This window comes from Arachis duranensis, chromosome 4, assembly GCF_000817695.3.
Source record: "Arachis duranensis cultivar V14167 chromosome 4, aradu.V14167.gnm2.J7QH, whole genome shotgun sequence".
NCBI classification, from domain to species: Eukaryota; Viridiplantae; Streptophyta; class Magnoliopsida; order Fabales; family Fabaceae; genus Arachis; species Arachis duranensis.
Genome location: NC_029775.3, coordinates 9,779,953 through 9,801,681, shown reverse-complemented (window position 1 = coordinate 9,801,681; position 21,729 = coordinate 9,779,953). Strand labels below are relative to the sequence as shown.

At 33.1% G+C, this 21,729-nt stretch overlaps 1 protein-coding gene, 1 non-coding gene and 1 pseudogene across 3 annotated transcripts; 2 read left to right on the top strand and 1 right to left on the bottom strand.

The window, feature by feature from the left end:
- The first annotated feature begins 9,566 nt into the window (after positions 1-9,566).
- LOC107483258 (ent-kaurene oxidase) lies at positions 9,567-13,236 on the top strand. 2 transcript variants are annotated; one of them, XM_052261230.1, is made up of 8 exons: positions 9,567-9,977; positions 10,067-10,227; positions 11,302-11,463; positions 11,568-11,705; positions 11,797-12,051; positions 12,217-12,378; positions 12,473-12,667; positions 12,745-13,236. In XM_052261230.1, the coding sequence occupies exons 1-8, from the start codon at positions 9,815-9,817 to the stop codon at positions 13,060-13,062; spliced, it is 1,554 nt and encodes a 517-aa protein (XP_052117190.1). In that variant the 5' UTR covers positions 9,567-9,814; the 3' UTR covers positions 13,063-13,236. The 2 variants fall into 2 exon arrangements, with proteins under 2 accessions (XP_052117190.1, XP_015959374.1); XM_016103888.3 differs by having other exon boundaries at positions 11,565-11,705.
- Positions 13,237-14,562: 1,326 nt separating this feature from the next.
- On the top strand, positions 14,563-14,665 carry LOC127746959 (U6 spliceosomal RNA). Its single transcript, XR_008008764.1, has one exon. It is a non-coding gene; the product is annotated as a U6 spliceosomal RNA (small nuclear RNA).
- A 55-nt stretch (positions 14,666-14,720) lies between these two features.
- On the bottom strand, positions 14,721-14,908 carry LOC127746919 (uncharacterized; annotated as a pseudogene).
- Between the last annotated feature and the right edge of the window lie 6,821 nt (positions 14,909-21,729).

Here is a 21,729-nt window from a genome sequence, read left to right as displayed (position 1 = left end):
TCTTACCCTTTATCATCAAAATTATATTTGTTAACATGTTCTTTTGCATGTACTGTCAGAACTGATATTGAAACTGAAGTATTAGAAGAATTCTTAAGAGAATATAAAAAAGAAGAAGACCAACGAAAAGACTGCTGCACAGGGGTTTGTTATATTTGGGTGTATATTACCGATTTTAAGGTGTTTTGGTTGGTGATTATTGTTTTTTGTTTCCCAGGATGAAGGGAGCTGGGCTGCCATCAATAGAAGGTCACTATGACTCATTCGAAATGTAAGATCCTTTATTTGATAGAATTTTGACATCCTGATTTAACTAAATAGTATTTTTACCGAATAATATTTATTCTATGTTTAGAATGTCGGTGGTTAACTTAGGAAGCGAGGGTGATCCTTTGTTTCAAGAACAAACAGAACAAAGCAGCGTAAACAATCCTGCGAATAGCATGTAATTTCTCTTTCTAATACCGTTGCTTAATTCTTTTTTTACCATCTGCTTCTAACTCTGTATATATTTCTTTTAGAAAAAAAAAACCCATTAATATTTTATTTAAGAAATAGAGTTCCGATTCAAGTACGCATGCCTCTGTCCAAGACAACAACACCAAGTCCTGTGCCACAAATTGAACCATCCCCCCTAAAGTTCCAGAGCGAGAAAATTAGTGAAGAAACAACTAAGAGGTTAGGGATAATATTCGGGTGTATTTGGGTGTATTGTTTTCTTATTTGGGTGTATCTCTACAGGATTGAGCTGTAATTGATTTTTTATAATTTGATTCATTTTCTCTGACCCTATAGCACTTCACAACCCCGAAAACTTGATGAAAGAACACCCACAGTGCCACCAGCTCCATCTAAAGTATAAGTTCAGCACAATATAACTCTCTTTCGATATCATTCATCTATTCTTATTCTTATAGTATCTTCTTTGTTAACACGCAGTAATCCAGGTCCTGAAGACATGGCTGCACTGATGATGATGATGGCCAGCACAGCATCCTACGTACCTAAAGAATTTTCGATGCCATCATTCAGCCTTGACTTCACTGATTTAAGTCAAGAAGAAACACTGACCCAAGAGGGGCAACCAGGATCTCAAAAAGGAAAAAGTCCTGAGACGCCAATACTAATCGAAGAATTAGAGGGGCTAGTGGAGAAAATTGCAAACATTGGGGTAAATGCAACATTGGAATTTGCAGAGGGTAAAAGTTCTCCGGTCGAAAAGTAGCCTGCTAGCCAAATTTTTGAAAAGTTTGAAACTCCTGCAAGGAGCAACCTAATGTCGAGTGAAATGAAAGAAAAATGCTATATATAGACCACACGAGTAACGACATACAGGGATGGAATAACTAATGAGTATGATCCAATGTGCACACTTAATGCCTAACAACCATTGCTAATATCAAAAGTCCACTTTGCGTCTCTAAAAGCTAGTACATATATTGAAGTTGAAGTAATATTAGAATAAGATTAATGATTATATTATGGCATGTGACTGCAATGTTGATTGATGTAATTAATTTGAGTATTTTATTTTTTTAGATTGTCAATGCTATGTGCCTGATCCTAAACCAACAAAATATTAAAAGATTTAAAGAAGAAATTTACTGTCTCTCACTTAATATTGCGATAAGGTGTATTAAATATTTCTTTTGGTATTTCACAAATGTCGCAGAACATGGCTATTGGGAATCATGCAGGTGGAGAGTTCTTACAGCCAAAATAAAAAAAGCCATTTATGATTGAAGACTATAAAATGTTCATACCCTTTTTGGAGCTAAAAAAGTTAGCATCACATCCATATTTAAGTTTTCATTTCTAAAACTTCTTATCACAATTCTTTGGTTATTTACCAATTAAACTAAAACACTGTTCAATGTGGACATGCTTCAGATATTTGCACCTGTTTACTATTCGGAGCATTTGTGGTCATGGGTGGCTGATGTTAGAAAGAAAAAATTTTATATCCTTGACCCATATCACAAGACGTGTCCCTCCCAATCAAGAATGAAGCTAAATAAATTTGTTGTAAGTTGATTCTGTTTTTTGTGTTTTAATATTTAGGTGTATTTCTGTACAAAATAAGGTGTAGTTTGTGATCTTTTGGGTGTATTCATTTATTAAATTTATTCTTTCTTATATGTTGCTTTGTTTTTGTTTTTTTGGGTATGTGATTTTCAGAATGAGGGTATATGCCGAGGGCACCTCTCTAAAAAAAAAACAAAGTGAAATTGAACCGTCATACATCGACATTTCAGGCCAAAAAACACAGTATAAATCTTTCACCTTGAAAATTGTGTTTTCTCTTGCTGTCCTGTATTAATTTGCTAATTTATTTTGGTTTTTAGCTATGATTGTGCTATTTATATAATGAAATGGCTTGAAATAATCCAGCCTCAAAACATTAAAAAGGAAAAATATGAATGAGACAATTGGACTCAGGTAATTATGTTTAAAACTATATAACTCTCTATTACTCTACTAAATTAACAGAGTTGATTAAAATAATATTCTTTTAAATTGTAGACAGAGGTGGACCACTTTAGAGTTGAATTTGCTTTCCGAATTCTGTTTCATGATATTGATATCAGTTGGACCACTTTTAAATCGGAACTCTAAACAAGACAAAAATAAAAAATTAAGAAACTCCCTTAAAATAGATGATCAGAAGGTCAAAAATTAGTTGTACAACTCACATATGAAATATATACAGAGTTAGAAGCAGATGGTAAAAAAAGAATTAAGCAACGGTATTAGAAAGAGAAATTACATGCTATTCGCAGGATTGTTTACGCTGCTTTGTTCTGTTTGTTCTTGAAACAAAGGATCACCCTCGCTTCCTAAGTTAACCACCGACATTCTAAACATAGAATAAACATTATTCGGTAAAAATACTATTTAGTTAAATCAGGATGTCAAAATTCTATCAAATAAAGGATCTTACGTTTCGAATGAGTCATAGTGACCTTCTGTTGATGGCAGCCCAGCTCCCTTCATCCTGGGAAACAAAAAACAATAATCAGCAACCAAAACACCTTAAAATTGGTAATATACACCCAAATATAACAAACCCCTGTGCAGCAGCCTTTTCGTTGGTCTTCTTCTTTTTTATATTCTCTTAAGAATTCTTCTAATACTTCAGTTTCAATATCAGTTCTGACAGTACATGCAAAAGAACATGTTAACAAATATAATTTTGATGATAAAGGGTAAGATAGGTTTACAAAGTATCTTACCCATCATAGGATTGAATTTGTTCTTCAGAAGAAGAATCCTCAATAATGTGCTTTCTCTTTTTGGATTGCGTTCTGGAAATAAAAAAAATATGAATCAGACAAACACAACAAAATTAATGATAAAATACTCTCGAAAGTAATGCATACTTTTTGTGCGGAGTTTAAATTTTTTCTTTGATTTTTGTTTTCTAATTGGCGACGATTCTTCACTTTTGAAATTAAATGAAAAACACTATGTTCTGTTAATACATCAAATTATGAAAATAAACAGAAAAAAAAAGTGATGATAATTTCAGCCTCTTACTCATCATTGGATTCACTTTCACTTTCTGAAGTGGAATCCTCTAAAATCTGCTTCCTTTTTCTTGATTCCATTCTGGAAGACAAACAATCATTAGTAAAAAACACCCTAAAAGTGACAAAATACACACAAAATATTACTTATTTTTTGCCAGTTCTGGTGGGTTGTTTCCTTCTTGGTTCCTTTGAGTCTTCTTCAGACTGAAGACTCAGAGGAAAAATCAAGTTCACTCTCCGATGGATCACTCTCGGATGAACTTGCTTTCTTCTTTTTTATGTTTTTTCTTTTTTTCTTTCTTTTCTTTTTATTTTAATTCCTTCAACTTATTTTTTGTTTTTGCCTTCTTGACGATGCCCTGAAACAGTAGAGACGTTAGTTTACACCATCTAAATAATTAAAATACACCCAAATTAGAGAAGGTATTCTGTTCAGTTACCATATGACCATTTATCTCCGCTCTCATTCTTGTAACCAGCAGCTCTCTATTCTAGTGGCTAACCCAGGGAGGTCCAGGGATTGCTTCTTTCTTCTTGTCTATGTATTTTGATAGATGGAAATACGCTATCATCAAGGCATAGAGGCAGCTGTCAATCGATTTTTTTCTTTTTCATATGGTAATGGTTATGCCTTTGATGATGAAATTGAGCACATGGTCACCCCAGTTGCCCTCCATTATTTTGTTCATCTGAAAAATTGGAGTTAGGTGCACAGGAGATACTTTGTTTATCGTAATTGGCAACAAGAACGCCATCTGAATATAGAGGATGAAAATCCTCTTGAACATCAGGCGATCGTGGTCATTGTCAACACTGATATTCATCATCTCATCGATTAGATTCTTTAATGTCTTCCCCTGAAACCTTCTAAAAATCAGCTTATTCTTCTCAAAAAGTTTCTTATAACTCACTTTATCGGGAAACAAATCTAAATTTTTACACTCCGAATCACTTGAAATACACCCAAATATCACTCATATACACCTAAATTTTTTATTTGATTACATGATATCAAAATAAAATATTACAAAGAATATATTACAGAGAATGCAAGTATAGAGGTTTTCTGTAATCAGTTACCTGATGCATTGAGGCCAAGGGCAGTCCCTATGATTTTGGGTTTAACTTTAAACGAACCATAGCTTGTGTCCAGTTTGTTTTTGTCCAAATTAAAGGAGTTAGCCAACTCCTTTAATAGTTTGTGCAGTACATTCATTGGCGGGGGATGTGCATGAGGCCACCAAATCCTAATTTGCGAACGATGGCTTTCTTTGGCTCGCTCATCATTTCAAACTTTTCATTCAATAATCTCGTGGCACATTTTAAGTCTTTGGTTTGCTGTAAATAAAGAAAAATAAGAGTCATTTAAATAACCTATATTTACATTAAGAATAATCGAATTGTTCTAAGAGTCATTTAAATAACCTATATTTACATTAAAAATACCAGGCAGGTAACAGACACATACACCCAAATGTCAGTCACGTACACCCAAATTTCAGCCTCATACACCCAAATCCAGTCCTATACACATTTATTATTTTTTTGATTATACGAAATTAAATGAGTTCAAAATGATATTCAAGTCAACCAAATATACATACATTGACACTACAAGGTCAAGCACAAGTACAATAGCACCAGTTACACTTCAATATAATATTTAAGTTCAAAATGTCACTAGAAGCACCAGTCACATTGGAATTTCGAGGTATACACCAAAAAATCGGCCATATACACCAAAAAATGATTTCACTTAAAATACAATACAGAGTTATTTATACAAACTTACTTAAAAAACATGCAAACATGCACAAATCACATCCCGTCACTATCTGTGGGTAGTAAACTACAGTATCTGAACCCGCCCCCAAGGGCGGAGCTTAGTTAAGACAAGGGGGCCATGGTCCCTCCAAACTTTTGTTAAAAAATTAGTAATACTTCTTCAAAAAATAAAAAATAGTTTAGTTGGCTCAAATACTTTACTATGACTTAAAATACTAAAGTTTAATCTTCATCTCTTGCTTTGATTGCACATAGTTTTTTATCAAAGTTCAATCTTCATCTCTTACTTTTATTGCATAATAGTTTTTAGTTTTAAACATTCAAACCTTGTTGGATTTGGACTGAACTGAGTGTATTTGCATTTCGCAGCTCTCTATTTAATAAGCAACACTCCCTCTACCTTTAAATTCAAATATAAAAAATTAGGTATTTTTTATTTACATAATTTAATATTATTTTATATTTTACTGTTTATTTAATTTAATTTTTTATATGATAAAAAATATTAAAATATTCAATAAGTATTGATATTATTGTATTTGTATAAATTGATAAAAAATTCAATAAATATTATAAATTTTAATATTTGTCCTTCTAACTTCTTTTTTTACATATTTTACAGGATATATATTCAAATTTTTATATAAAATAATCATGAAAAATCAAAGAATTGATGTATTTTTAAGAGGAAGGCTAATATTCAATAAGGAGAACATATAACTTTTACAATATCAACACCTGTAGATAGTTTGTTTTACTTTAATGAATCACGAAGAAAGTGAGATATAACCTTCAAAAGTTCAAAGAGTTTCATCTGATGAGTTTGACCTTAATTTTTTGGAACCAGGCCCTGGAAAACGGCTTTAAATTTGGCAATATCACCTAAATCAGAGAGATGAAATTAGACGAGCTTATCTTAAATGGAGTCTATATCAAAAGCATCTTGACAATTATCTTCTATCTGGCCCCCCAAAATTTTGTTGCAAACTCCGCCACTGCCCGCCCCTACGGGTACCCACCCCACCCTTATCCGCCTCCATAAAAATTAAATAACATTTTAATTTTCACATATTCATATATAAATTAAGACAAAAACTTAAAATTCATAAATAAATTAAATATAAAACTTGACCTAATCACATCATTTTTTCAAATTGCAAACTTGGCAAATTACAAAACACATTTTTCAATCATTTTCCTTTCTTACTTTAATTTTCCAGTTTAATATATAATTGGTGCCACAAAATGTATATCTAAAATCAAATTTACTCTACTATAATCTAAAATAAATAATTGAATCTTTATTATTATATATAATTGAATAACAGATAAAAATAATTAAGGAAGCAACATCACTATTGCCTAGTTGAGACTTATTTACTGAAACATAACCATGTGGTTAGCAAATAGTAACTTCCATTAGAAACAAACTTCATTGACTCTTCAAAAATCACTTTATTTCTTTGAAAAGGACAGAAATACAGCTCATTCTCCAAAACAACTAGAAATAAACTGTAAACAATGGAACTATCCAAAAAAATCATATTCTAGTACATTCAACAATACAATAGCCCTAAAAAATAGAAATCTTCCATCAAAAAATCATAAATGAGATCTTAAAGATGGTTGTAGCATGATGAAACAAACAAAAATTCGACCTTTTCGAAATCTCATATAAACTAAGAAAAACGAGAAGCAAAAGCATAATTAGCACATCAGAAATTTGATTATGTTGTCAATGTTCTCTGAAGCCTAATGATGAAATGAATAACAGAAACATCACTTTGTTTACTCTACTATAATCTTTATTCTTATAATTGAATCTTATATATAAAAATAAATAAATAAATAATATTCAAGAGAAAAATACAGTGACAAAATAAGTATGATTCAACCATTTTTATCATATTAATCTGAACAGGTTTTCAAACAAATAAAATTGCATGCAGCAAATCCAAGGTCAAATAAAAATTAGGACAAAACTGTAACTCAAATTAAAATTAGGGAACATTATAAACCCTAAATAAAAATTACCAAAAAAAGTATTGATTCACAGTGGACTCACAGCAACGACGACAGACTCATAGCAACGAAGGACGAAGGACATCGGGTAAGTTCTACACTCGGACGGAAGATGATGGCGGCGAAGCTCTGCTCATTTGCTCTCAGATAGAGGGTATGGCGACGGACTCACAGCGACGGCGACAGATTCACGACGACGAAGGACGGAGGACGGAGAACGGAGGCTAGGTTCTGCGCTCGAATAGAAGACGTTGGTGATGAAGCGCTGTTCAGCTGCTCTCGGACGGAGGACGGAGGCAAGAACGACTACAGCCGGCGAGTAGATGTTGGAGAAGAAGAAGGCAAGAAACTCGATGCTCTATTGGCTATTGCTCTCAGCCTCAACCTCTCACTAGTTTCTGGAATCTGGAGAAGAGAAGAATAATTTTAGGGTTTCAATGTTGCATCTGAGAGGTGAGGCTAAGGCACACTCACACCCCACACAAAAGTTGTTTATATATTTTTTATATTTAATAATAGATTAAAAGACAAATAGGTTTCTGACCTTTTTTTGTGGACATTTTCGTCCCTGACCATTTAAAAATATTTTTAAGTCCCTGACATTCGAAAAGTCCGGACGGATCAGTCCCTCCGTCCAAATACCTCTGTCAGACCCAACAGAAAATGCTTATCATGCGTACGCGTGGGTCATGCGTACGCATCGCCTGACAGTCTTCTCTCTCACGCGTATGCGTCGCCATGAATTCTTCACTTGGCCATGAATTCTCCACTTTGCATACTTTTTTTCTATTTCTTTCAAGTCATTCTTACCTCCAAAACTTTAAATACTAATAAAATACTGATAAAATACATAAAAAATAATTAGAAATATCATAAAAAATTTTCATATAATAAAAAAATTTAGATGAACTAAAAAAAATTCATATAATATACATAAAAAAGCAAAACACTAAAAAAAATATAAAAAAATATTAATCATATAAATAAAATAAATACAATAAAAAATAAAAATATGAAAAAGAATACTATATATTTTAAAATATCAAACAAAAAAAATGTTCTATAATTTTTTTAGTACAGTTAGTATTTAATTTAGTATCATTTTGAACTATAAATTTTTATTATTTATGACTCTTTTATTACTTATCATTAGTATATATATAATAAAAACGAAAATAAAGTACAGTGAGAAGTACAATAAAAATAACAAAAGAAAAGCGAAAAAATTTTTATATAAACATAATATATAATAATTACAACCAGCAACATATATCATATGAACAAAAAAAATTATAATAAGTAAATGAAATTTATATAAATAAAACCAAATAAATGAAGGGTAGAGTTGGTAGAAAAGGAATGAATTTCTCATTTAATTTCTCAACTTTAATCAACCTTCCCCAACTTAAACGCAAAAGCTAGAATTTTTTGCTTCACATGAACGTACGTTCATAGGTGAAAGCAATTCTGGGTTCAGAGTTTTACAAAGTTGTCAAACATAAAAATGGAACATTCAAAACACTCAAACGGACTTCTCGCTTTCCCAACGTGAATCCCAAACACACCCTAAATGGCTAAATTTAATTTACTTTTCTGCCATTCGATGCCTTAATATGTTTGTTTGAATGATTTAAAGTTTTAAAGGTAAGAATGGCTTGAAAGAAATGAAAAAAAAAAAACATGCAAAGTGGAGAATTCATGGCCAAGTGGAGAATTCATGGCGTACACGTGACCCACGCGTACGCATGAGAGGGAAGTCTGCCAAGCAACGCGTATGCGTGACCCACGCGTACGTGTGATAAGCATGTCTGACTGAGGCATTTGGATGGAGGGACTGATCCGTCTGATTTTTTCAAATGTCAGGGACTTAAAAGTATTTTTAAATGGTTAAGGACGAAAATGTCCGCGAAAAAAAAAAGTCAGAGATCTATTTGTCTTTTACTCTTAATAATATTTATTAATTTTTATATATTTATATTATATGTCTTATTTTATATTATAATATATAATATATACTCCGGGACGGGTTCACCCTAACTCTGATCCCGTCCCGTCCCACTAACAAACCCGTTCCGATAAAAATCTGTCCCGCATCTAGGACGAATACCTGCAGGTTCGGGTACTCTTACCACCTCTACATTTACTCTTATATTTTATAGATTTTCGTAAATATTATAATTATTTTATTTAAATTTAAAAAAATCCATTTAACATGGAAAATGATAAAATGTGACAAGTGAGTGGAATTGGGATTCGGTAGGCACCGTGCACTGAATCTAAAAGTTCCTTGGAAGTTGAGAGATACTCCTTTGACCTCTGTGTCTGTGTTGTGTGATTGGGACGGTTCGTGTCACGAGTGCATGCTACTTACTTTCCCTCTGCCCTAAGCCCTCGCCTGCTTCTGTCTGTCGATATATATATAGTTCTATGACCATTTCGTTTCCTGCAATTCAACACAGCTCCAAGAGTTACGAGGCATGCAAATGGACACCCTGATCCTTATTCAGGCACAACCCTTTGCCTCACTTGTGGTAGCTGCTGTCTCGCTTCTCCTCTTTCTTTACCTAATAAACCGTAACCGCACCCCGGCAGCTGCCTCACTTGTGGTTGGTCTTGCTTCTTCTCTTCCTAAAGTAACAGGTTAGCTCCATTCTTTTGCACTAGACTTTGTACTATTTATTTACCTTCCTTTAACTGAACTGAAATTGGGTGATTTTGATATATGTCAGTGGTTCCGGGTTTACCAATTGTTGGGAATTTGCTGCAATTGAAGGATAAGAAGCCGTACAAGACATTCGCACAGTTTGCCCAAAAATATGGTCCCATATACTCCATCAGGACCGGTGCTTCCACCATTATTGTTCTCAACTCTGCCCATCTTGCCAAAGAGGTCACTAACCTAGTCACTCCACTTTACTATTTTACTTTCTAATTTTAGTTCCAACTGTCCACTCTACTTCTGACTCAAGAAGCCAGGATTTTTTTTTTAATTGAATCATTGAATACTATGATTAATAATTAATTTCTTAGTTTAATAGTAATAGTAATATATCTTCATTTAAGTCACCAAAAAAATATATTTTCATTTAGATAGTTATATACTACTATTTTAATTCAACTTTTTAATCGTTTGTAGTCTTAATATTTAAAATTGATAATTTTATCTCTTTCAAGTTCCAACCTAATTATGGAATCTGACCAATTCGAAATCATCCAAGTTTAGTATCGAAATTTTTCTAAAAGTACCAAGATCACATATTATGCTGAAGCATAAACATTGACCTTATGCTGAATTGTTGATGTTTTCAGGCTTTGTTCCGATGAAACTTCTCTTTTTTTTTTTTATCCGAAGAAATTGCGTATACTTTTTTAAAATGCACCAAATCTTGTATATGTAAAATAAAAAAGATAACTTGTGTTTGAAAGAACTTTAAAAGCATTTGAAAAACTTTTCAAAATTTATTTGTAATGATCAAACTTAAAAAATCTAATATAATTTTGTATAATAGTAAATATCTAAATTTGCTATTGTATTTATGTCTACTATGATTTTTTTAAATTTTAAAAATTAATTTACCAAATACAATTGTTAATGTTCTTGTTTATTTAAAAGTCATTTTTAGTCTGATTTATTTCAAAAGTACAAACAACCTCCTTAAAAAGTTTTACCAAAATCTCAATTAAATAAAGTTATGGTTCTATGTATAGCATGACTTTGGGACAAATACTTTGGAAGTGTTTGCTCTAGTATCTACAAGTTAAGTACTAATTTTTAGGCACTAGATGAAACACCCTCCTTGGGATTAACTGAGAGCGATGCCATAGCCTTTTTTTGTAACTACTGGTGTTTACTCTTGACCAATATATTATACATCAGGACCAATTCTGGCTATTTTGCACTACACTAGTTTATTATTTTTTCATAACTCCATCCCTTTAATTCTTCTTGTTTTATTGTAATCAGGCCATGATTACCAGATATTCATCGATTTCATCAAGGAAGCTGTCAAATGCATTAACAATTCTGACTTCCAATAAATGTATGGTTGCTATAAGTGACTACAATGACTTTCACAAAATGGTCAAAAAACTTATTCTTGCAAATGTTCTCGGACCCAATGCACAGGTTGGTTATCTGGCAACCTTATCTGTTTGAGTGGCAGCATCTTTTTTTCCTTTTGGAATGTGAGAGGCTCTGAAATATATATCTTTCTCTTAATTATTCAGAAGCGGCATCGTCTCCACAGAGAAGAAATGGTGGAAAACATGTCGAGGCAGCTTAATGAACATGTGAAGAACTCCTCTGATTCCCCGGTTAATTTTAGGGATATATTTTCTTCTCAACTTTTTGGATTGGCAATGAAGCAAGTGAGTTTGTATTTAAAGGTTGACAGATGGTATCTATTATAGCAAGTAAAATAATATAGTTGTTATAAAACTGAGCATGGGGTATTCGCAGGGTGTAGGAAGTGATGTGGAATCCATTTATGTGGATGATTTTGGAAATAAAATATCAAGGAAGGACATGTATCAAATTCTAGTGGTTGACATAATGGAGGGTGCAATTGAGGTTGATTGGCGAGATTTCTTCCCATACTTGAGATGGATTCCAAATAGGAGCATGGAGACAAAAATTCAGAGAATGTGCTTCCGCAGGAAAGCAGTTATGAAAGCATTAATCAATGAGCAGAAGAAGAGAATTGCTTCGGGAAAGGTAATGTATTCTAAGAACTCAAAATTTTGTGTTTCTGTACTTCATGTCTTGTTCTCAGTGTCTTGTCTTATCCTGTTCTCAAAAACAAATGCAAATGCAGCCCTACTGTACAGCTCAACTTAAAATCTGTGCAGAGGCTCACCCCAATTTGATTGTTTCTTGCAGAAAGTGAATTGTTACATTGACTACCTGTTAACGGAAGCGAAGGAGCTAACCGAAGACCAAATTATGATGCTTCTTTGGGAGACCATCATAGAGACTTCGGATACTACATTAGTTACCTCCGAATGGGCTATGTATGAACTTGCTAAAGACAAAACACGTCAGGTTGTTCGCCTTACCTGTGTTTTATCTATTGCACCGGTTAGTTATTTCTGTTAGATAAGATAGCATCACTGGCCTGTTCCTCTTTGTATGGCAGGATCGACTGTATTCGGAGATCCAAGATGCATGCGGGAATGAGAGAGTAACAGAAGACCATTTGGCTAAGCTGCCATATTTAGGGGCTGTATTCCATGAAACTTTGAGGAAGCACAGTCCAGCTCCCATTGTCCCACTAAGGCATGTTGATGAAGATACTCAAATAGGAGGATATCACATTCCGGCTGGGAGCGAGGTCTTATCCTAACCTTTTGGTTCAACTTTTAAGCATTTTATATTCTTTGTAATGACAGTGTAGGGTGATTTCAACAGATTGCTATAAACATATACGGGTGTAACATGGACGAGGAAGTGTGGGAAAATCCGGAGCAGTGGATGCCGGAGAGATTTCTGGATGATGAGAAGTATGAGAGCATGGATCTGTACAAGACAATGGCATTTGGGGTGGGGAAGAGGGTGTGCGCAGGGGCTCTGCAGGCGAATCTGATAGCATGCTCGTCAATTGGGAGACTGGTTCAGGAATTTGAATGGGAGCTGGCTCAAGGTGAAGAGGAGAATGTTGACACAGTCGGCCTTACCACCCACAGGATGCATCCCCTCCTTGTCAAAATCAAGCCAAGAAGCAAATAATCAACTACTCCCTCGCAACTCCCAACTCCCCCCTCTTACTTTCTCCTTTCTCTAAATAATCCGCAACTTCTATCCCAACAAATTTTTCTTCCTTTAATAAAAATTGTATGTGTACTATTTTACTTGTAACGTATTTTAATTTCAGCACAAATCGAGCTAGCTCTCTTTTTCGTAGTACAAGCCTACAAGGGTGCAACATATCTTAAAATTTATTTTTCGAAGATAATTTAGTATTTGTATATATTAATCTCAATCAAATGATGACCAAAATTACTAAAAACTGTAAGCCCTCCTAAAATTTTTGTTTTGATAATGATGATGAATCTTACTGCTCTTTTCATTTGAAGGACAAATTGGTCACTTTTCCATTTAATTAAAATTTTTTGTTACCATATATGCACTTTTTGAATTTAGCTTAACTTTCATTTGTTCTTGGGATAAATTACTGAAAAACTCAAAATCACCCAAATCCCCCAAAATAAAATTTCCTTCGTAAATGTTCCAAGACACATTTTTATATAAATCGAATTTAATACAGAAAATAGTACTAAATTGAATTAAATATATTCGAATTATATGCAAACTAGATTCGAATTACATGCAAATTGAAAAAGGCCATAAATTGAAACAATAAATTTCGAACTAGAAATGACCATAAATCGAAACAGCTGCATTCGATTTTTATTTCCATGTAAATCGACCCAATTCAGTTCGATTTAGACATGTAAATAGCCGTCCATGTAAATCAAAGCCAATTGTTTCAGTTTAATGGTTTATGGAAATTGAAACCCATAAATTCGATTTCCAAGCAAATCTCCCTCAATAATTTTTAATAAGCATAACTCATAATAATTATATTTAATAAATATTTTTTTATTTTAAAATATTATAATAAATATAAATATATAACTTTTAAATATATATAAAGTTATATTAAATTTTTTAATTTCAATAAAAATAAATTATATATTTATTTTGTTCAAAAAGATCAACAATTCATACATTGATGTTCATATGTTCACATCTATCTGGTCCATTGCTAGCTGGCCACTGCTTCATATTCCATCAAAGATGAGACACATTGATAGTGGTGTACAATCGTAAATAATTAATTATTTTATTATGTTAAAAATTTTAGATTTGATTATATTTATAGAATAATTTGAAGTTGCTTATGTTGGTTGTTTGAAGATAATTTCTATTGATTATAGCCTTTTCATTATATTTACTAGTTACTAATTTGTCTTTTTCATTCATAAAAAATTGAGAGTAGTAGGAATAAAAGAAGGATAACCTGAAATGGCTATGCATGCAACCACCAAGGCAGAACCACCGAAATGAACACAGAAACCACACAACTAGTTGTATCCCCTCCTTCATTTTCCATAAAGCGAGGTCGAGAACTTGTTGATATTGTTCAGCTGCTCTCAATACAAGTCTCACATCGCCTGAGTTTTGAGAAGCCAATAATTTATATATCAGATGCGAATGCAAAAGCTCGTCCCTTCGGGGACATCCGATAAAATTGGAACGATACAGAGAAGATTAGCATGGCCCCTGCGCAAGGATGACACGCACAAATCGAGAAATGGTCCAAATTTTTTTGCCTCCCGTGTTCCCGTCAATGGATGGCGGAATTATTGAACGACACTGTTTCTGGTTTGGCGAAAAAATATAAGAAAAATAGGTCGTGCTAAGAACGATCCTCCACCGTTCAGCTGAACTATTAATCATGCTCTGAACTCACAGTCATTGTTCATCCACTAGACTTCGGTTCCTGTCTCCTTTGAACTCAAGGATACAAATGTACGAGTCTATAAAACAGATCCTGTTCAAGTACGGTCGTGGATTATTAGTTGTGTGTTTAGCTATAAAACCTGCGTCTGTTTTGTGAATGCTGAGGATGTAAGACTAAGCTTACCCTTTCGAAATTCAGAAAATCTTAAAATTTAACCACATTAGATACAGGCAAGGCAAGATTTTGTTTCTCCGTAATCTGCTGTTTGTTGCCTGATTAAAATGCATGCCCAAATTAAAAATGTGTGTTGAACCCTGCTGATGCTTCTCTCTAACACTATGTCTGATATGTAAATGTGTTCAGTTCTCAAGTCTCATATGACTTGGGCACAGAGAAGTATGGTTAGGGAACAGCATTGGTAAGTTATGTTGCCTCTTTAGCTCTTCCATATATATCAATGCAAGTTTCAAATCATCAAATGGCTGCAAGCGACTTGGAATGAGAAAAACCTTGTGTGAAGAACAAGTCAAAAGAGTTTATGACACAGGATAAACAAGCATAAATTGTGAACAAGGAAATTGGCAGTTTACATTATGAGCAAGAAGATTCAACTAGCTAAATGCTATCGAGTTAAACTTTGATTAGTTTTCAGTTTTAATTCTCATCCAGATGCACGACATTTTATTTATTCATACCCTGTGTGCATAGTTTGTTCATTGGAGCTTATCCCAGTTAAACAAAGTGGTTAAAAAACACACTCATTTTGACTCTTGTATAGCATAGTCGTTTCATAAAATGGCACTCCCTTTTCTCTGAGTCATATCTAATAATCAATATCAATAATTACATGTATTTTTGGATAATTGTGTTAATACAAGAACTAATCGTTACACTATTAATCACGCTCTGGTCTCAAAGATGCAGATATACGAGCCCTTATACCGATGATTGTCATTCATATCAACCCTCGTTTTCTCTCTACCGATGTGCCACTGTGGGACTATTATACATGTTACATAGTGTATGTCTGTGTGCTTCTTTAATCTATAATCATCATCCTTATCCATTATCACAAATTTACTGACATTTTTAATTACATGCTTTGTAATTTGTACGATGAATACATCTCATAACATTCTTAGTATACAGTTTTAGATATAGTAATAACATATTTGTTTTTAAATTAGAGTTGTCACGGCCCAAAATGAACCATGATCGGCGCTTAGGAAACAGTTCCTAGCAAGCCTATGAGACTCAAATATAAATTAAATAAGAAAGTTACAAATATTTTAAAGAAATTTACAGTTTCTAAAATGAATAATTTCATATTTTTATTAAAAGATAAAATAAATAGATATGGATGGATCCTGCCTATGACATATGGAGCATATGACGTCTAAGAACTCAACAAAAATGAAGTACCAATTGCAGATTATCATTCTTGAATAGAAGACTCACACATTCAAGTATTTGTTCCTGAAAAATATCTTTAGAAAAACGGAATGAGTTTTGCAACCCAGTGACTAGACAATACATCTATAATCTACATGAGACCAGATAAACATTATCATAAAAATAATTTTAGTTAGAAAATAATAATTTATATGAATATGTGAATCAATAAGGGAGTTCTCATACAGAAATAAAATCAAATAGTCCACACTTAGGCGGCTCCACCTCTAAGGGTAGCCCTTTCCTCTCGTGTGTCCATACGGAATAACAGATCCAACGTGTGGCCTACACGTTAGGCTAGCAACGCCGGCTAGCAACGCCCCTATTAACTGAGGTCTGAGTCAGATGCATCTAGGTTAACGTCATAACCGCCGTTAACTACGGTTTTCTAATACGAGCCTCCCAAACCAATTCAAAACATATAATTTCAAATACAACAAATATTTTACCTTTTAAATATATAAGGTATCGAATCAAATCAAATCAAATAATACTTTCTCATCTGAATCATATTCAATCATATTTTCTCAATCTTAAGGCATTTCAAACATGTTTCACAATTCCAAAATAAGTGAGTACCAACCAAATTTTAATACTTCAAAAATACATATTCAATTAAAACCAAATGCTTTAAGATAATATAAACTTTTATTTTCAAACATACATATAGTCTCATAAAAATATATGGTCTCATATGCATATTAAAATGAGCTTCATAAGGATAAATATTTAGTTCTAATAAATCAATTAGTAAAATCAATTTAAACTCATTTGATAATAAATTTTGTGAGTATAACTAAGTTCAAAGTTCCGTATATCAAAATAATTATAGACGTAACCATTATAAATGTAAAGCCTACTCACAACATGGTCCTAAGGGACCGAAGATATCGAACCCGGAGTGCCAGAATCCAAGATGAGGAGGATTGAAGTAAAATAAAATGAATGAGCGCTGAATTTGGATCGAGACGGTGGCAGCAACTTTCACGGCTACATCGCAGATGTAATCATAACATCAACAGCTACAACCGTTCCATGATAGCACTAATACCAGTACTCAAGATAATTTCCACCAGAAACGCAACAAAAGTAGGGCGATAATACTAAAACAGAGATATATTATTGCAATTAAAATCAGAGCATGTAAGAAAAGAAGAAAATATAGCAGAGTAAAGGTGGAAGCGTTACAGTTTTATAAATGGAGTCAGAACAGGAAAAATTGTGCTGATTTAGAGACAAGAATGAAGGGGGTGTGGGGCTGAGCAAGATCACAACAGGGACGGAGACGGTTCATTAGTAGTGACGTCGGTGATGCTCCCCTGACGACGAGCTCCGCTGATGGCAACAACAGACGCGACGATGGTGAACGGCTCCTCCATCGCGACTCTTTCTTCCTCCCTTCATTGGCCGACTCAAACTCTCCCTCTTCATTCAGCAATGACGGTGACCCCCAACAGAGATGGCGGCGGTTGAAGCTTAGCGGCGATGGAGACAAGGCGCGGCGGCTGTAGCAGTTCGACGACGGCGAGGCAGAACTGCGGCAGTCCTTCTTCCGCGTCTCCTCTCTCGCACTCGTCCCCCCTCTCGGACGCACCTCTCTTGGTTCTGGCCTCTGATGGCGACGCAACTGCAGTGAGCTGAACGCGGCTGGTGGCAACGCGACGGGACACGAACGGCGTGCTCCAGGCTCGCGGTGATGAGGTGCGACTCTCTCTCTCCTCGCATGGTGGCTCGGCGTGGACAGCTCCCGCCTTCCTCCTCCGTTTTCTTCTCGCGGTCTCCCCTATTCTCTCTTTCTTTTTTTCCGTCAGGGTCTGGGTGTGTGTGCTGTGAAGAAGAGGGTGTGACGGGAGTGAGAGTGTGTGCGGTAGTGAGAGGTGAGTGAGTGTGTTAAAAGAGGGTTAGGGTTTGGTTTGAAAAAGAAGAGGAACAAGGGGTATTGTAGGCATTTTACAAGAGTGAAACTCGCACAATGCCGCAGAGAGGTAGATTATTTATATTATATAGTATATTTTAATAAATGTTATATAGATTTTGAATTTATTTACTTTTAAAAAAAACATAAGTTATTTATATTAGAGTTATACAAAACTGTATTTTCTTTTCTTTTTTTTCGATTTGCATTAATGGTTATACTTTGTCTTTTCTTGCAGTTTTTTGTTTGTAAATAATGAAAAAAATAAATGAATGAGAATGAAAAACATATAAAAATGTTATATTAAATTTAAGGAATTTTTGACAATTAGTATAAGAGATTAAAAAATGAAGAATAGTAAGAATTTTAATATGTATAAGTTGTAGAATTTAAATATTTGTAACTGAAATTTTTTATAATTATTATTATTATGACACTTTTAATGTATGTTTATTGCATTTAATCAGTACTTGATGTTTCAATTGAATAATAATAGATAAGAGTTTTTTGTTTTAATTTTTTTAAAAGATTTTACTAAATAGTGATTGATTGATTTGCATCAAGCAATTGGGTATTACCTCTTCCGGTCTCTTATTACCACTGCAAATTCTTCTACAACAAAGAGAATAAGACATGGTCAAAGAATGATAATCCATTCTAAGTAAATTGTGGAAGCACTACACATGTGGAATAACAATTTAAAAAAGAGGAACACGTAAATGTAAATTGTGGAAGAAGTACTCTACATGTAAAATAATAATTTATAATTTGATGATGAAATATTGCAATTGATAGTATATATGGAGCAATAATTTTAAATGCACATTAATTTTGGTTGTGACTGTTGGATAGAACCGTTTACAAAAGTGGAATACATAAACTTGTGCTACTTGCAATGAGTTCATAATTAAAATATTATTATTTATAACAAATAAATAGGGCTATTGAAAATGATATTGAACAATGAGAAGAGTAAACGACAAAGTTAAAAATCTTTAGGAAGATACCTGGGACAAATTTTCTAGCTGAATGGTGACGTTGGTCTAAGACTCAGAATTGAGAATTGAGCTCTGGCAGGGAAACCGCAAGAGGAGGAATGGAGTTTGCCCTGGTTTCTACAATTTATGCAATGCGGCTCCATCGGAGATGGACATCGCGATATACAATTTGTTTTGAGGAAAAAACAATGGCTCATTGAGCGGAAGAGGATAGAGGAAATAGGATGGGACCGGAAGAGGATGGAGGAAATAGGATCTTGGTACGGAGATGTGCTAAGAGAGTGAGGGTTTGAGAAAGGTAATAAGCTCTTTGGTTTTGAGAGCTTTTTATTGGGGTAAATGTTAATTTATATTTTTGTTGTTTTAGAAATAAGGATTGATTTGGAAAAAGTTGATTTGTTGATTTTTATTGTGTTTTTTAGTTATTTTTTGTATTTTTTTATGTGAAAATAAAAATTGATTTGGCAAGATTTGAGTGGTGAATTCTAAAATTTTGCCAAGTAAGTGTTGGTGTTGACTTGACGTTAATAGAAGAAGAGAAATAACTTAAAAGTAATGTAGGATAAACCTATGTACCTACTTTTATATATTAAGAATAGATAGATAGATTATTTTTACTCGACATTTTTGGTATACTAATACTTTATATATCACTCAAATTTTTTAAATAATAATTCTCAATCTCCTTGATGTTATTTTGGAAGAATATTGTTATATAGTTTGATATACAACAATTTTTATACTATTTGATGGCGAAGAAAAAAATTGTTAGGCACAACTGTTTCAAATCTAATGACATTCCAAAAAAGTAATGACATTGAAGCACCACCCCAATTGAAAAATTTGTGCAACCTTATACTTATATTTAAAGTCAAAGTAAATTGTTTTAATCTAAAAAAATATTATCAACAATACACTGTTATCAAGATATTTGTTCTAACAAAAACCTCAACACCCATTACAACATGCAAAGATGGAACAAATAACATAATCAAAAATGCATACAACTCAACAACTTATAAAGCACATATTTTTCAAAGAACCTATGATAAAAAAGAAAGCAACAACTTTAACAACAACCAATAAAAAAAAGGACGAGCGTCATATAAAAAGACTAAGTCCATCAACTAAAACAATGCAAAAATTAAATCACTAAATAAAAATATCACTTTGTACAATTCTAACATCCAAATTTTTTTATACTATAAATTATTTTAAATAAAATACCTTTCAAATTTAACTTTAGTTTACACATTTAATTTAATTCTACAAAATATAATAATATTTAATATTTATTATATACTATTATTAATTTACCGTCTCGTCCTGCACATACGCGGGTCTCATTCTAGTGTCTATTAAATTAGCAAGTCAAGGAGGATAACATAAGTTTTGGTGATTAAGTTCTAATTAAAATTTTATAAACAAATTTTAATTTAATTTTTTTCAAATCATCACTTGCTAACTTCACTGATTAACGGTTTATGGTTGTAAATTAAGTGTACAGAAAAATATATAAAGTCTTCTGCAATAATATATATCATAACATGTTGATTTTAGAAGTAACTTTTCACTCATGTGTACTTAATAAAAAAGTGATAAAACAAATACTTTTGAAAAATTTTCCAATTGGATTGAAGGTCTTTAAGAAATAAAAAGTATCAAAAAAGTTTCAGAATTAGACTTGTACCAAATCTCTTAAGAATTGTAACAGTGGACTTTATTTGTCTCTGACAAATGATAAGCGTGTTTAGTATAATATTTTCACTGGCTTATAAATCTGGTGTTTCAATTCTTGAAGAATTTATTTGATATTTTTTTTTCAAAAGAACGTGTAAGTTTACTACAAAATTTGTTAAAGACCTATTTTGTTATTCTAAAAATAGTTATTTCCTTTTGATAATATTAAAATTAAAGCAAAAAAAAAATGTAAACTCTCTCCCAATATTATAAGCCAAAGTAAGTTTACTTTATGGAGTCAATGATACTAAACAGATTAAAGAGAGAAGATTAAGTATAACGATAGAATGCAAGTTAGCAAACTCAAATATTAGAGACAAATATCCAAAACCTCCAGTGTGAGAAAGAGAGTTAAATTTGTGGAGGATAACCAATGAAAGCACAGAGGTTTAATGCAGCAATTACATTGAAATAGCACCATTATTTTAGAAGGAATCCAACGTAAGCTAAGTATGGGAAAATGACATGAATGTCTCAGGCTCTCAGCCTTCATGCATGTACTTTGAACTTTGAAAGGGTCTGCAGATGCCGTGTCCCCAAAATGAACGGCGACCAACATCACAATCTCGTGAGGTGAGTATGATTTATCATCACTTAGAACACCGAAAACAAGCTAAGGAAGTTTGTGGAGGTAATTAAATGAAGTGAAAGATAATTGAGGTTTGAAAGGTACCTGCGAGTGATGACTATATATGAGTAGAGAAGTCATGAAGCTTCATGTAACAAAGTCAAATAGTAGTGACAAAAATATACTATCAAAGAACTTCACTATCAAGTTGTAACAAGGGACAAGTTAGTTCAGTTTGTCCAAGGTATTTAATGAA

What these genes read in the sequence shown, in the direction of transcription:
- LOC107483258 (XM_016103888.3), top strand. Translation starts at nt 9,815, where the DNA reads ATGCAAATGGACACCCTGATCCTTATTCAGGCACAACCCTTTGCCTCA. An exon ending in CTAAAGACAAAACACGTCAG is followed by an intron (nt 12,379 to 12,472) that starts GTTGTTCGCCTT and finishes TTTGTATGGCAG; the next exon opens with GATCGACTGTATTCGGAGAT. An exon ending in ACATTCCGGCTGGGAGCGAG is followed by an intron (nt 12,668 to 12,744) that starts GTCTTATCCTAA and finishes TGATTTCAACAG; the next exon opens with ATTGCTATAAACATATACGG.